A 15,990-nucleotide genomic window follows, 5' to 3' on the forward strand; every position below is an offset into this window, starting at 1 on the left:
TGTAAATATCAGCTCTTTATTACCTTTAGTACTTCTTATTTTTTAAATTTATCCCCTACCCCCGATCAAGGCATTTTTAATGGATGGGGTATTGGCTTTTAAGGTTCCAATCCGCTCCTGACCCTTAGTTTTGCTGTAGCAGAGTGTGATCTGGCGTCCTCCTCCGGAGTTAAGAGTTCATCTGTGACATTACTTCAGCTTTATTTGACGTTACCAGTTAGCAGCCAAAACAGAAGCTAAAGTTGGCTTCTAAAGCTAACTCTCCATTCCACCTTAAACAGTGCCGCAGTTACAGTGTGTACGTTTCAGCAGCAGAGCCGAACTGCTGCACCATTTAAGGTGGAAAGGAAAGTTCCAGAAGAAGAGGAAAATTTGATCTGAGAGTTTGCTGTAAACGTGACGCAGCAGACAGACGCTTTCTCGGAGCAGCAGGTAAAGAGAGTGTGTGTGATTTTAACTCTTCACTTTTACACAAAATGTTGGTCTATTTTCAGCCGTTTTTCTTCATGACAAGATATTTTATTCCATTGTTTATTCCATTTAGGAAGTCTAACGTTCCTAACATCCCATCTTTACTCTGGAATTCTGTCCGGTTAGAAACCAAACTATGGTGAAAATAGTACCAGCAAGAGAACAATGCTCCTTTCTTTGGTTCTAAACCAGCTCTGAACGACACATTCAGAACCGAGGAGGAGGCTAATGCTAATGCTAACACACCAAGTGATCTGACTGTAGAGTTGTAAAGGAACTGGGAGCTGAATGGTCAGGTAGGTCAGTCAGACTGGACTGTGAGATATTAAACCCTAAGGAGTTTAAAAGTCAATTTAAAAGTTGCTCCAATCAAAGTAAATGAAATTAGAAATTTGTCTGATTACAGATTTTACTGCTGTTTACTAGTGTGGATTAGCCCATCGTAACCCGGGTTAAAAATCTTGATCAATCTTGATAAAATAAGTGCCAGCTATAAACGATCCATAAACCCATCCAGGTTCAGGTGGATATAACTGTAAGTAACATAAGTTCTAGTCAGTCGTTTTCTATATTAAGACTATATGTCAGACCAGCTTCCAAGTGATCTATTGATTATTGATTAGTGCAGTGGAACTGTTTGTGATTAGTCCCTCACCTGTTCCTCAGCCACCGGCGTGTCCAGTGGGTGTGGCTGAGGGGGTTGTGGCTGCTGTGGGTGTGGCTGCACATGAGGCCGGTTCTGACCTCTGTGTCTGAGTCCAGGAAAGAATCTGTTCCAGTTAAGCAGTCCTCCCTCCTGTTGTTGATTGGGAAAAGAGGGCAACAAAGCAACACAACACTCATTAGTCATGCCATTGCAACTCTCCACTATTCACAATGCATTTGATCATTTCAGTTACAGTTAAGGAGTGTTTAACCAACACTACCATTTCCTTCCCTTTTTATGAGAAAGGCGAAGTTTCATAAGAGACAAAGCCCGGAGTCCCAGTGTCATGGGTTAGAAAGTGATTTAGTCAACAAAAAAGTATAAAAGCAGGCGCATTTTTATAGATTTTTACATGATCAATGAGGTAAACCGTATCAGCAAGAGTAGAACCATATATAAAATACTTGAATAATTATACAAGTGAATACAATCTATGAAAAAACAACTGCTGAAATACAATGAGGTCATTATGGGCTGTCAACCAATCAGCTATTTGCTTCTGTCCTGTTTAAACAGTTGCTGGTTGGGGTATGTTTATTACACTTTCAATGGCTGTGACCGTAATGGATCCCTACTCCTTCATTAGTACTGCGCTATATAGGGAGGGACTACGAAATACCACTCAGTAAGTTATACTAAATGTATTCGGATGCTTCCCCGACATCAAAATGTGTCAGCACCGGTCATACAAACGTACATGTGAGCGGCTAGGCCGTGTTTAAAGCTCCGTACACACAAGAGCGGAGTTCACTGAATGGTCTTTAATGCTGCTGAGCAACCTAATCCTACTGTTACTAAACTACATGGGAAATATCTGAATTTCACGGCATCCCGTGGCTTGAAACCATCATTTGCTTTAGTGAGTAAATGTTGTCTGTTGCTAGTCATGCATTCTGGTCCACATTCAGCTCATGTAGTGAGCTACGCTGTTCACTAGAAATTACCAGTGCATTATGGGAGGATGTAGTGTCCTCATGATCACGCTCAAACGTCTTCATACTTTCGGACATTCAAAAGTAGCCGCCACGCTCAATACTGCCCTAAAACTCATTTTTTATGAGTATATCCAGCTGTGCAGTGTACAGCTGCACGCACACACACACAATATATGTCCAAATGTTTGTGGACACCTCCTCTATAATGAATGAATTCAGCTACTTTTTCAGCTAACACAGAAAATGCAAATGCACACACAGCTTGTCTAGTCCCTGTACAGAAGTACTGCTAATAGAATAGGACTCTCTGAAGTAGATAAACATAAACCTATTGGCACCATGCTGCCTAATGCCAGGTGTGGGATAGAGGGGTATAAAGCCCCCCAGCAGTTAGCTGTGGAGCAGTGGAAGAACTGTGTTCTCTGAAATGATGGTCTGTGCTCCATACCGTATTTACGAGTGGATGAGTTGGGAAGTTGGGGATGATGAGGTGGGGTGGTGATCATCCAACATCCTGACCTCACTAACACTCTTGTTCCTGAATGCAATCAAATCCTCACAGCAATGCCTATCCAAAATCTAGCAGAAAGCTTTCTTCCCTGGACAGCAGAGGCAGTTACTCCAACAAAAGCAGTACACACCTCAATACACACACACTCACAATTTGTCCATTAAACAGAATCCATTCTGAAACCTTGTGACACAGCTATTACAGCCTGGTCAAGCTCAAACGTAGGCTGGTTATAACGTAAGAGTTTACCAAACAGGTTTCCACATTACTACGCCAGGACAGGTTACACAACACACAAGTAGTTCTTAGTTGGAGATAGTAGATATTACATACACCTTCCTCGGAGCAGGTGATGAATAAACCAACGGAAACCACAAAAAGGACAAACATCAGTTGGCAAGTCCTCACCAACTATTTAAGACTCTTACAAATAAAGGTTGAAGGTAAAGGTGCACGTATCGGTCATTGTACTATTTATACAGCTAAATGTGTCCTCCGCATTTTACCCATCTGCGGTAGTGAACACACTGAGTGGCAGTGAGCACTAGGGCTGCAATTAATGATTATTTTAATAATTGATTAATCTGGCGACTATTTATTTTTCCAATTAATCGGATTAAAAACACATTTCCATGTCTTTATTTAAAAATAGAACATTGAATAACAGAGCCAATAAGTGCGTACAATAATTCAATAACAATAGATTCAATTATTAAATTCAATTAAATCAAATTTATTCATAAATTAAAAATATAAAAACTAAATAATAAAGAAAAATAAGTGCATTGCTGATGTAAACACTGCACTGGGTGGTAGCGAGGAGTGGGACAGGATGAATTGCCTTTAGTTTGTATGCAGTGTCTTCACTCATACTTAAAACTTGAAACTTAATCATTAATTACCACCATTGTGTAAAACTTTTAAACATTTAAACACTGCTTAAGCGAATTACACTGTTAATAAAAGTAACACACACACACACACACACACACACACACTATCACTATCATTGTCCAGTTCACAAGCAAAAAAACAGCATGTGCCGTGTTCGCATAGTGTGAGCGTGCTGTTACGTAGTGTAGATGATGAGCCGCAGGTGACGTAAGCGGATATGACAAGGCAAGTAACACAAATCGTGCAACACAACGAATCTATAATGAAATTCACTGGCAACACTTTTAATAATCGATTCTTAACGATTTTATCGATTCGTTGTTGCAGCCCTAGTGAGCACACACACCCATAGTGGTGCACCTTCATTGTTATGAGTGTACTAGAAAAAAGGGGTTACTTTTTGCTAATAAAACACTTGAGCTGTAGTCATGATGCTGGTTAAAACCTCAAACTCCCAACATGAAGCCACATCCACAGTTCCAGTTAGGTGAGGCTAGGCTCAGCCGAGGCAGAAACGTCTAAACTGATTCTCTGGTTGGGTTGTTTGATCAGAAACAGTCGTTTACAAGAAGCTGGACATTCATACCCGAACAATGGCCCATGTTTAATCGCTTATAATGTCTTAGGATGATAATTATGCCTTTTATGTAACACTGGCTAGAACTATATTAGGCCTGATCCAGAACCAGCAGTGCTACTGTGAGATTCTTAGATGCATCCTGATACGGAGTCAACAATGTCACAAATGTCAATGTTGATGGAGCACAAAATGCGAGCAGCAAGTAAGGGAAACGGGGCTGCTGATCCCTTTCAAATCTGATGTTGAGTACTAATGACCTGAGCCTATGAGCACGCTTGCTTTCGGCACAGCCCTAACACTCCAGAGCCAATCGCAGCTGCTGCACTGAGCCAGCACAAATACGGCAATTCCGTCCATTTAACTGCGTTAACTGTGAGTGTTTCAACGCCGGCTCATTCCGAAGATACAGAACAGTAAAATCTGACTACGCTTCTTGTAGAATTTGATGGCAGTTTTCCTCATCTCTTACGGTATTTGGACAGACGGCAAGATGGCATCACAGAATCAGCTTCCTGGGTCACGGAGGAGAGGAGGTGGACTGGTAGGATTGGTCCACAGCTTGATTATTAACGGTGAAGTGAATTTTTGTATCCAATATGAATCCACAGTGTGTGCAGTGATTTTAATCCAAGCCCATCTTGTTAAGTCTCCCAGGGAGCTATTGAGAGGTTTAATAAATATGGCCCACTGTCAGTAAATATATAAAAAACAGACAAACAATATGTAAAAAGTATTCAGTTGTATTTAGTTAAATTGTGAAAAAGTTCAATTCTTTTCTATACTGGATTTTGTTCTACTGAATTTAAAGGCAGCACGTTTATGGACTGGTTGTGGACGTAAGCGGATATGACAAGGCGAGTAACACAAATCGTGCAACATAACAAATTGATAATGAAATTCATTGCCAACACTTTTAATAATCGATTCGTTGTTGCAGCCCTAGTGAGCACACACACATATACACACACACACAGCGTTGGGTAGCCAACTCCAGCACCCGGGGAGCAGAGAGGGCCTTGCTTAAGGGCCCAAGAAAGGCAGCTTGCAGAGCCCGGGTATCGAACCCACAACCCTGACGTCAATAGCCTGGAGATCTAACCGCTGAGCCACCACTGCAAATAAAGGGGCTTCTAACTGTTTTTTGAGCGAAGCTACAGAAGAACCAGATGGGTGAAGAACCTTTTAATGGTCTAAATAACCTTCACTTCACGTTAAAGTTCTCTAGCAACTTTGAGGTTCCTCACTCTCACACATCCCTTTTACAAACATACAACATGCATGGTTCTTTTATGGAATTGCACCTTCATTGTTATGAGTGTACTAGAAAAAAGGGGTTACTTTTTGCTAATAAACCACTTGAGCTGTAGTCATGACGCTGGTTAAAACCTCAAACTCCCCCACAGTTCCAGTTAGATTTTGTTCTACTGGTTGTGGACTTGTTAACGTCAAGCTCAAGCGACAGAACGCATTGGTTAGTAGTTGCTAGCCAGGGCCGAACTTTTAGATCAGTAGTGCAACTGAATTGTGTAAAACACTAGTTTAAAATCAGTGTCCACTCAGAACATAGTAGAGACTTTATCACTTAACCCTATAGCAAGTACTGTCCCACCACTGGAATTTGCCGTGGAACGGTCTCACCTGTGGTTCCTCTAACCCGTCTCTACACAACGCTGCCAAAACTCAACCCAGAGGAACATAATTTGGACACATTTAGAGGATAAAACCTCATCTGAGAGAGCACAGTGAATATTTCGTAGACTGGTCGGTGTGGCTGCAGTGACTCCCGCCACCTGTTATTTCACGTGCATACTCAGGCTGGCAAGGCGCCATGATGGTAGGCTTTCAAGAGAGTTAAGCATGGACTTAAACATAACTAGTCCAACCCAGTCCTGGTAATCTACCATCTACCTGAGTTAGCACCCTCCCACAGCTAGCGCAACATGGTACGGGTGCTCATCTGAATCCAGTGCGATCCACACCCTGTTTGAGGGACAGTTATGATGGCATTCAGGGGAATGCCCTTTACAGCAGAAGGGTCAAAGCCTAAAGATCTTCCACCTGGCACAGTTGAGCTCCAACTCTAAACTAACACACCTGATCCAGGTAATGAATATAATCAGGGGCATTTAAATGTAAGAGAATATTAGGGGTGCGCTGGACCTGAACTCTTCAGGGTAGAAGATCTCCAGAACCAGGAAAGGGCACCCTTGACCTATGCTGTGGCCTAGGGTTAGAGCAGTGGTTCTCAAACTGGTGCTCAGAGCAGTGAGAGGTTTGACTGTGAACTGTGAACTAACCAGTGGCCCAAGGGGACTGGTTTGAGAACCTCGATCTTGAGAGCACTTCACAGCCTCCTTGCACAGGCCTACCCAATTTAAGCAGAAAAGATGTAGCTGCTGTATTTCCAGTGACGAGTCAGATCAGATTACAGAGGGTTTTCCGTCATTTGTGCCTTTTGATGTTAAGATGTGCGATAAGCTGACTTTTGAGAGGAACTGCCTACAAGGGTCTGCCCCACGCCTGTCGAGAGTGGGCATGCCTGCTGTGATCTTACTCCCACAACCAACGCGACTGCATCGATCCAGTCCGAGCATTTAAATCAGATCTGGCCGCTCCAGACTTGCAGTGTTTACAATCAATCTAAGCAGTCAGAAACTAAAAGAGATAAACTCAGATGAGCAAAGCCTAAAACAACTGCTCAGAGATCGGTCTGATGATGATTCGTCGAGTTCAATCACAGGGTAGGACACCACGGAAAAGCAACCTTTCAAATGTTCCTGTGAGAAATCAGAATGTTTATCAGAAATCACCAGGCCACACTTGCTCCGTATGTTAATCACAGAGTCCACAGTGAAGGAGTGTGTTCGCACATGTAGGCAGGAAACTAACCTCTTCCTTTGGTTTGAGAACAAAAAAGAAAAAAAAGGTGGTGGAAAAAAAGAGAACATCTAGAGAACATATTTTGATCAAAACAGCTCCATGCTGAAAAGACAACCAGTTTATGAACTTGTTATTTGGATTTCTAGAGCTGTATTCATTACAGCGCAAAGCTAATTTTCAGTAATCATTTTAGAGAAACAAACACACAGAAAACACTACTTCAAAAGTCAGGTTTTATCTATCAGTAATTTAACATTACATTAAATGATGCAGATTCAAAGATTTAAAGATTATGTAGTTGTAAATATTATAAACCAGACTACAGTTACAGTACATTCTTTGTTTGAGTACCTTTTATAGATTTAATAAATATATCAAGCATTTTCCTAAAAAGTGTTTTTTAATAAACAATTCAATGTAATTATCCATTTTAAATCATTGGCTTTATTTCAAAGTAATTGAAGCACCACTTTGGAAGCAAAAAGAATTCTGAATATTGTTATAATACTATAATACTATAATTATGATTATTATTGCTATTAAAAAATGACAGCATTTTTGTTCATAGGAATGAAACTATAAGCATATTTTTATTTTTGATTTTCAATATGAAATCTGTCACAAAATGAGTATATGAATATATATATATATTTTAATTTATATATATATATTTTTTTTTTTTCTTTTTGTTTTTTCTTTTTAATTATAATAAATATTTGTTTTTTTTAGGGTTATTTTAATAGTTTTTTAATAATTATAAAAGGTTTCCTCCCCAATTTTAGAAAGACAATTACCCAACTCACTCATTACTACTCTTCCCCCCCATCACATGTAATTCTCCTATCACTGGGAGGGTGAGGGCCTCTTTTTTAACTGGCCTCTTTTCTCAATGCCACTGGGAAACCAACGCGCTCTTGGGAAAGCGCCAGGTTCCCAGCTCTGATGCATTGGCTGGCAGATGCCCGTTTCAGCCAGTATCAAGCATCACACTGAAGTGATGTGGGGAGAAAGACAGAAGCACATCTATCCACCTTGAGTGAACAATTGTGCTCTCTCAGGATTTGGCTGCTGATGGCAGGCAGCATGAACTTGGGTCATAGTGCCGCTGGACCAGTTTTCTTTGTTTTTATTTATTAATTACATTTTTAAATGTATTTTAGTAATTCATTATTTTTATTTTATTGAAAAATAGTGAAAACAGTGATTAGCTACTACTAGCTAGGCTTATACGTTTCCATACACTTCTTAGAGTGATGGGGTTTGCTTGTCATATTTTAATTTAGCTTGGAAAAAGCTCAGCCTGCTTATACTTGTTGACAACAAACTAGTGACAACATCTGTGTGAACGGAAGACAATCATGATGTCTGATGTTATCACCATCACTAACCTGCTATAACCTTCTTAGGTCACCTTATACAGAAATCCAATCTACATCTTACTGTACACCTGAACCATGAATGGACAGATATTGAACCACTGTCCCACATTAACACTGTGTATACGTGCCACTATGTTCCAAAAGTGAACTTCATGCAAAAATGTGGGAAGCCTGGCATTTCCTTTTGTGGTCATGAGCTTGCTCACAAACACAGGTGGTTGCTAGCTAGGACCCAGAGCTCTTTCCTGGACAGGCTATTATGTCTAGGTCAAAGCAACTGAAAACATCTGCGTATTCGCTGTATGAAATCCTAGAAATATCACTGCCTTGGCCCTCATGTTCACTTATGACATGTACTGTATGGACAAAAGTATTGGGACACCTGCTGATTCATGGTTTCTTCTGAATTCAAGGGTATTAAAAAAGAGCTGATCCTGCTTTTGTTGGAGTTACTGTCTCTACAGTCCTGGGAAGAAGGCTCTCTACTAGATTTTGGAGAAGCATTGCTGTGAGGATTTCATTGCATTCAGCGACAAGAGCATTATAAATGAGGTCAGGATGCTGCCTCATCTCATCCCAAAAGTATCGGAAGAAGCACCATAATTTCAAAGAACACAGTTCCACTGCTCCACAGCTCAATGCTTGGGAGCTTTATACTCCTCAAGCCCAGGCCTGGCATTAGGCATGGTGCCAATAGGTTCATGTTTATCTGCTCTGGAGATTCATATACTTCTCTACAGGGACTAGAGAAGCTGTGTATACATGTGCACATCTGTGTCAACAACGGGTGCAACCTAAAGTAGATGAATGAATTCATTACACCAGGCGTCCACAAACATTTGGACATAGTTGGAACTATGATAATTCTCCAATCGCTCCTATCCTTCTAAATTTAGCCTCCACCACACCTCTCATGGAGCTCTACCGCTTTGCAGATGTTACCTCCAAGCCATACAGACCTCCTGATCAGGGGTTCGCAGATTGCCTTCAGAAGTGTTTGCTTAGCTGAATCTAATTTAGGCTGGACGTGGAAGCTGCAGGAAGGCAGATCTTATAGGCTTAGGACCACGGTCTGTAAATCCATATATAATATAAACCTTGTATCTCCAAAATAGTAACTTTACAAGAGAAGGAAAGCTAATAGCTCAGCTTTCAATGAAAACCAAGATAAAATTACTTTAGTTCATATAAATTTGGAGCATTTCTATTAGTCCAATAATAATCTGGGGCAGTGGTGGCTTAGCGGTTAGAGCGCTATCGATAACAGGGTTGTGGGTTCGATTCCCGGGCTCGGCAAGCTGCTACTGTTGGGCCCTTGAGCAAGGCCCTTTACCCTCTCTGCTCCCCGGGTGCTGGAGTTGGCTGCCCACCGCTCTGGGTGTGTGTACTCACTGCCCCTAGTTCACTCGTGTGTGTGTGTTCACTACCACAGATGGGTTAAATGCGGAGGACACATTTCGCTGTACAGTGACAGATATGTGCACCTTTACCTTTACAATGAAATGGAGAATTTTCAGATTCAAAAATCCAAAAATGGCATAAATGTGATGATCTGCAAATGAACTCAGTTGTCATTGGCTGCTTTGTATTTTTGTATGTATTTGTATTGTGAAATGTTCAAAATAGTAGTTTAAAATAGTTTCCTGGTGGCCAAAAACAGAACAACGTTTAACCATTTTGGAGTGTTCTGGGGTTGATATCCATTGTGGATCGTCTTTCAGATTGATTAGCCGATCGCAGATACCAATCGATGGAAACGATTGAAAAACACTACATTAACCATTCAAGCCAAACTTTCCCATAAATTGTCTCTCAAAATAAAATGTACTTTTTGGAATTTACCACATTTAAAATGCTGTCGAACTTAGAGCCCATGAATTACCGTACAAGCTGAACTGCACTGTGGTGAAGGTGGTAAACTGTAGTAAAAAACTTTAAAAAGTTCTAAAAGAGGCGGAGGCTGGATTCACATGTATCAGAGGAGATACAATGCTCCTCCTAGTGTCGGGAGCATTGCTACTGCTAGAGAGAGTTACGAAAGGGTTGGTTAACTGGCAAAACCAAATTGGGAGATATAGGGAAAAAATATGACAAACATCTGACAAGACAAAAAAACGCCAATTTTGAAGCTCAGCAGTTTCTGAAGGAAATATCGGACCCGCAGCCAATGACTAAGGTTTCAATATACGTACAGGCATTGGAATATCTTTCATAGTCTTTACCTGTGGCTGCTGTTGCTGCTGAGCGTTCCTCCTGAACTGGGCCAACTGGGAGAGCAGCAGTTGCTGGTCCAGCATGTCCATCCGCTGTTGCCGTTGGATATCCAGCGTGGCCCCCATGCCCACCGGAGCCTCTGCCCGTGGTTCCGTGCCAGAGAACAGGGGCTCCAGGGTCAGAGAGCTGCAACGAGCCAGCCATCGGGGCATCTGGAGGAACCACTGCACCGCTAACGCGTTGCTATAGTACAGCAAGCCAGAGATCTAGAACACAGCAACATGCGACACCATGGTAACATATCCAAAGGACTGATGGCTGAGTCGCCACGACGACACAAACACAAACATTAACAGAGGGGCAGAACCAATGACTGTATAGGTGGTTTTCTGTTTGACTGAGAAACAGCAGAGGTAACACATTTTTGAGGTGGATGAGTAAACAGAACTGCAGGTATGCAGAGCAGCTTGCAGAGGATTATTTGTGTTGCAGGAAATGTGAAGATGAGGGGTTTTTAGTTTTTAAACTCACCAGTCCACTAAGAGCAACGACCCACATGTAGGCACTAGAGGTCAACAACTGTGAGACAGATAAATGGACATAATCAGACTGGGATGCTTATTCATTTCTGAAGAAAGTAAGACAGATATGATATTCAGAGCACTAAACAGTAATATTAGCATAAACCCTAATAACATCTCCCTCACTGTGTTCACTAAAACATCTCCAAAGCTGATGGTAGCCTTTGTTACTTTGGTCCCAGCTCTCTGCAGGTCATTCATCAGGTCACTCCATGTAGTTCTGGGATTTTTGTTCACCGTTCTCATGATGATTTTGACCCCACGGGATGAGCTCTTGCGTGGGCGCCACATCGATTATCAATTTTCTTGTATGTCGTCCATTTTCTTACAATTGCTCCCACAGTTGATTTATTCACACCAACCTGCTTGCCTATTGGAGATTCACTATTCCCAGCCTAGTGCAGGTCTACAATGTTCTTCCTGGTGTCCTTCGACAGCTCTTTGGTCTTGGCCATGGCTAAGTTTGGAGTCTGACTGTTTGAGGCTGTGGACAGGTGTTATACAGATAACGAGTTCAAACAGGTGCCATTAATACAGGTAACGAGTGGAGGACAGAAGAGCTTCTTAAAGATGTAGTCACAGGTCTGTGAGAGCCAGAAGGATGGCCGGTCTGGGTGACTATGCTGCGCTACACCAATAAGAGTCCTTGGGCAAGACTCCTAACACTACATTGGCCCGCCTCTGTAATACGACTAACCTTGTAAGTCGCTCTGGATAAGAGCGTCTGCTAAATGCTATATAAAGAAGTGTACCTATGATGAAAATTACAGACCTCTAAGTAGGAGAACTTGCACAATCAGTGGCTGACTAAATACTTTTTGGCCCCACTTTAAAGACCTATCTATCTGCATTTACCTACCTATCTATATCTACTCATCAATCTGAATCTATCTACCTATATCTATATCTACCCATCAATCTGTATCTATATCTATCCATCAATCTGTATCTATCTATCTAACTATCTGTATCTATCTCTACCCATCAATCTGTATCTATATCTACCCATCAATCTGTATCTATATCTACCCATCAATCTGTATCTATCTATCTAACTATCTGTATCTATCTCTACCCATCAATCTGTATCTATATCTACCCATCAATCTGTATCTATCTACCTAACTATATCTACCCATCAATCTGTATCTATCTACCTAACTATATCTACCCATCAATCTGTATCTATCTACCCATCAATCTGTATCTATACCTACCTATATATCTGTATCTATCTACCTATCTATATCTACCCATCAATCTGTATCTATACCTACCTATCTATCTATCTGTATCTATCTACCTAACTATATCTACCCATCAATCTGTATCTATCTACCCATCAATCTGTATCTATACCTACCTATATATCTGTATCTATCTACCTATCTATATCTATCTATCTATCTATCTAGCTATCTATCTATCTATCTGTATGCTACAGAGTAAACAGTTATGTGCACGGCTATGAAAGCTTCAACATTTCTTTACTAAAGCACTGATGGTTTAACATCTCACCACAAAGAGAACTGGTAAACCTCCAAACAGAAGATGGGGTTTGAGCAGCCAGGCCACAGCAGCTGACTTAGCACATAACGAAAGCTTTTATTCACAACACAGTTGCTGATGCTTTGATGCTTTGACACATCACAGCTCATACTCTGATCTCAGGATGTGTACAGATGTTGGGCAAAGTGTAATGGTGAAGACAACACCCTCCTTCAGTCACGCTAGATGTTTGTGGTGGACGTCCGTGCTGAAAGCACACCTTTATCTGTTTATCTGTAAGACATGTTTGTTCATACAGACGCTGATTATCTTAGGCCACTTCAGTATGGACTTAAAGAGAAGCTGTCTAGAAAATGCTAATGGGGTCAACAGGTCAAACCCCCAGTGTCAGCCTGAGGGCCTGTGGAGCACAGAAACTGTTTTCTAGAGTGATAAAGCTCCACCCGGGACCTTGGGGATAAGTCTGGAGTCGAGTTCCAACATCACTACCTGACCTCACTAATGTTCTAGTGGTTGCACGCAATCAAACCCTACAGTAAATCCACAGTAGTAGAAGCTTTTACAGTAGGGTAGAAGACCAGCAAGCATCTGCACACTTTTGGACATGTAGTGGACGACTCAGTTGTATTGAAAATGTAAATCAGGTTATACGTCAGCTCACCTGCAGGCCCACGATGTAGACGAGAGATTTGTTGGTGATGGAGATGTAGCCCAGTAGCTGAGTGACCTGAACACGAGGAATAGAATAGAAGAAAGGCACAAAGAGAGCAAAGACCGGACCTAACCTGGGAGAGAGAGAAAGAGAGAGAGAGGGGGCGTAAATGTATGATGTATACAGAGAGTTACATATCAAATGGGGGGGGGCATGCATGGTATATACAGAGAGAGACACATGACCTGTAGAGAAAGGGACATTCAGAGACAGACATTTGTGATGCATTTGTGAGACTTTTGACTTTTAAACGGCTTCCATCAAAGCATAAAAAAAGAAAAGAAAAGAAAAGAAAAAGAAACCACTATAAAGCAAAAAACCTATCTTCAAAGAAAAAAGCCTCCTTGCTCGTCAGGTTCACAAACACCTCCAGACCCCACACCACAAAAAAGAAACTGATATCATCTATCAGGTTGTAACCAGTGTAATCCAACTTCAGTCGTGTTAACACCATTCCCCGGACCATCAGAACCAGGTCAGTCCCCTGACGCCCCTTTATCTCGTTCCTCCTTGTACACCGTATTGGCAGTTTAGCTGCCCCGTACAGAACATTTGAGGGAACGACTTTTTCTTTTTGTGAAACAGAGTACTTTGGTCCATACTCAAACAAACTCTCACCCCAGCTCTTGGCTAGCTGTAAAATGGAAATCTGGACACTGTATAAAAATGTGGACCCCACAAAAAAAGGACACTCTTCCCCAGCTAAAGGATTAAGCTGTGCCATGTGTCTGATCTTAGCTATAATCCTGCATTGGAGATCTCCCACCCTCTTTCCAATGGCCCTTTTGTACAGGGATCGCCAACTACCTTTGTCCATCTAGTCTCGTTTAAATTCTTCAGGCTTTGGAAGTGTAGCGATTTAATGCAACTGGAATATAGAGCCTGTTTACTGAGACCACTGAAGTGTCAAAGTCCCAGCCCTACCGCTCTTCTCTAACCGCCAACTCCGGGAAAGCAATGGGGTCACTCCGGTGAGAATCAGCGGATGTCACATCCAGATATTCCATGTCAGAGGCACCCTGTGAAACCACACTCACTGACCGGAGGCCTATTATGGCCGCCAACTGCTCTGCTGTTATCCAGTCTGTGCCCCTCCTCAGATGACGGACCTTGCTGAGACCGGCCCACACCAGACCAGGTAGAGAGCTGCTCCCAGCACTGACACTACACCACACCACAAAAGAGGTGTACAGAGAGAGTGGGGTCGAGATGGCGAGAGAGAGAGAGAGAGAGAGACTGGGCGTACAGAGAGATTTGGGTCGAGATGGGTCGAGATGGGGAGAGAGAAAGAGAGAGAGACGGGATGTACAGAGAGAGTGGGGTTGAGATGAAGAGAGGGGTCAAGAAAGAGAGAGAGGAGGGGGTGTGCAGTTGGAGATAGAGGGGGTGTACAGAAAGAGTGGGGTTGAGATGGAGAGAGGGGTCAAGAAAGAGAGAGAGGAGGGGGTGTGCAGTTGGAGATAGAGGGGGTGTACAGAGAGAGTGGGGTCGAGATGGGGAGAGAGAAAGAGCGAGAGAGAGAGACGGGGTGTACAGAGAGAGTGGGGTCGAGATGGGGAGAGCGAGAGAGAGAGAGAGAGAGAGAGAGACGGGGTGTTCAGAGAGAGTGGGGTCGAGATGGGGAGAGCGAGGTCAAGAGAGGGGGGTGTACAGTTGGAGAAAGAGAGAGGGGGGTGTACAGTTGGAGAAAGAGAGAGGGGGGTGTACAGCTGGAGAAAGAGAGAGGGGGGTATACAGAGAGGGACGTCAAGAAATAAAGAGGGGGGGGGGGTTTGAAATGGATAGAAAGCGAGACAGATGTACAGGAACGGTCGTAGAGAACTGAGAAACTGCCAGCCGCTCTATCAGCCGTTCTCTTCGCAGCTAAAAATTGAAACAGATCAAAGAAACCTCAGGATGAGAAGTGCGGCCACACCTAGTCGGAGGAGTGTGTACGAGGAGGAGGTTGCTTGTGTTTATGACGGCTCAGCCCCATGTTGACCTTTCTGAAATACACATGCGCTCGTCTAGCCTACGCAAGCTCATGCTGGTAGGTGTGAAATTCACAGCCCCACTCCTGCACTTACTTGTTAAACGGCAAACTGTGCAAGCGCATGCCACTGTAGATCTCTCTCACACACACACACACACACACACCAGACAGATGCACTTACACTTCATGCTGGCAGCGAAAGGAGAACTTGTGGTTTGAAAGCAGTTAGCAGGTGATTGTCTCCAAAACACAAAAGCAGTTTAACTGTAATTGGTGTAAATAGTCGGTCAGCGCCCTTAATGGCCTCCTAACTCACCTCCTATACCCTGTAAACACACTCCAGCTTAAGGTTCCCTAGAATGGAGAACTGCATTTTCAGTTCATGGAACTGACCATAGAAATTCTGCAGAACCAGGAGCTGGATAACAGGGCAATTCCAAACCCCCCAAACTGTTACATCACAGTCTAGCCTCGTTTTATTTACACCCCCAAAATTGACATAAATTCTAACCAACACTGGAGGAAAAATTAAACACCATGGCGACTTCAGGAGAATACAGTGGTGTTGAGACTGGAAAGCAGCTCATCACCCCACACTTTGCTAGTTATGGAAATACGGGTTGCGACGTGCACCAGGCCTCATAAG

At 42.5% G+C, this 15,990-nt stretch overlaps 1 protein-coding gene across 2 annotated transcripts in view; it reads right to left on the reverse strand.

The window, feature by feature from the left end:
• The window catches only part of ubac2 (UBA domain containing 2), a 42,382-nt gene that overhangs the window by 3,233 nt on the left and 23,159 nt on the right, over positions 1-15,990 (reverse strand). The window contains exons 4-7 of one of the 2 annotated variants that reach the window (XM_072657545.1): positions 13,322-13,387; positions 11,102-11,149; positions 10,579-10,836; positions 1,127-1,267 (exon numbers count right to left, since the gene is read on the reverse strand). In XM_072657545.1, coding sequence (XP_072513646.1) covers positions 1,127-1,267; positions 10,579-10,836; positions 11,102-11,149; positions 13,322-13,387 — 513 coding nt within the window. Of the gene's footprint in view, positions 1-1,126; positions 1,268-10,578; positions 10,837-11,101; positions 11,150-13,321; positions 13,446-15,990 lie in introns of both variants that reach the window. The other variant, XM_072657544.1, reaches the window with a different exon arrangement.

Source organism: Salminus brasiliensis, chromosome 15 (assembly GCF_030463535.1).
Source record: "Salminus brasiliensis chromosome 15, fSalBra1.hap2, whole genome shotgun sequence".
In the NCBI taxonomy this organism is placed as follows: domain Eukaryota; kingdom Metazoa; phylum Chordata; class Actinopteri; order Characiformes; family Bryconidae; genus Salminus; species Salminus brasiliensis.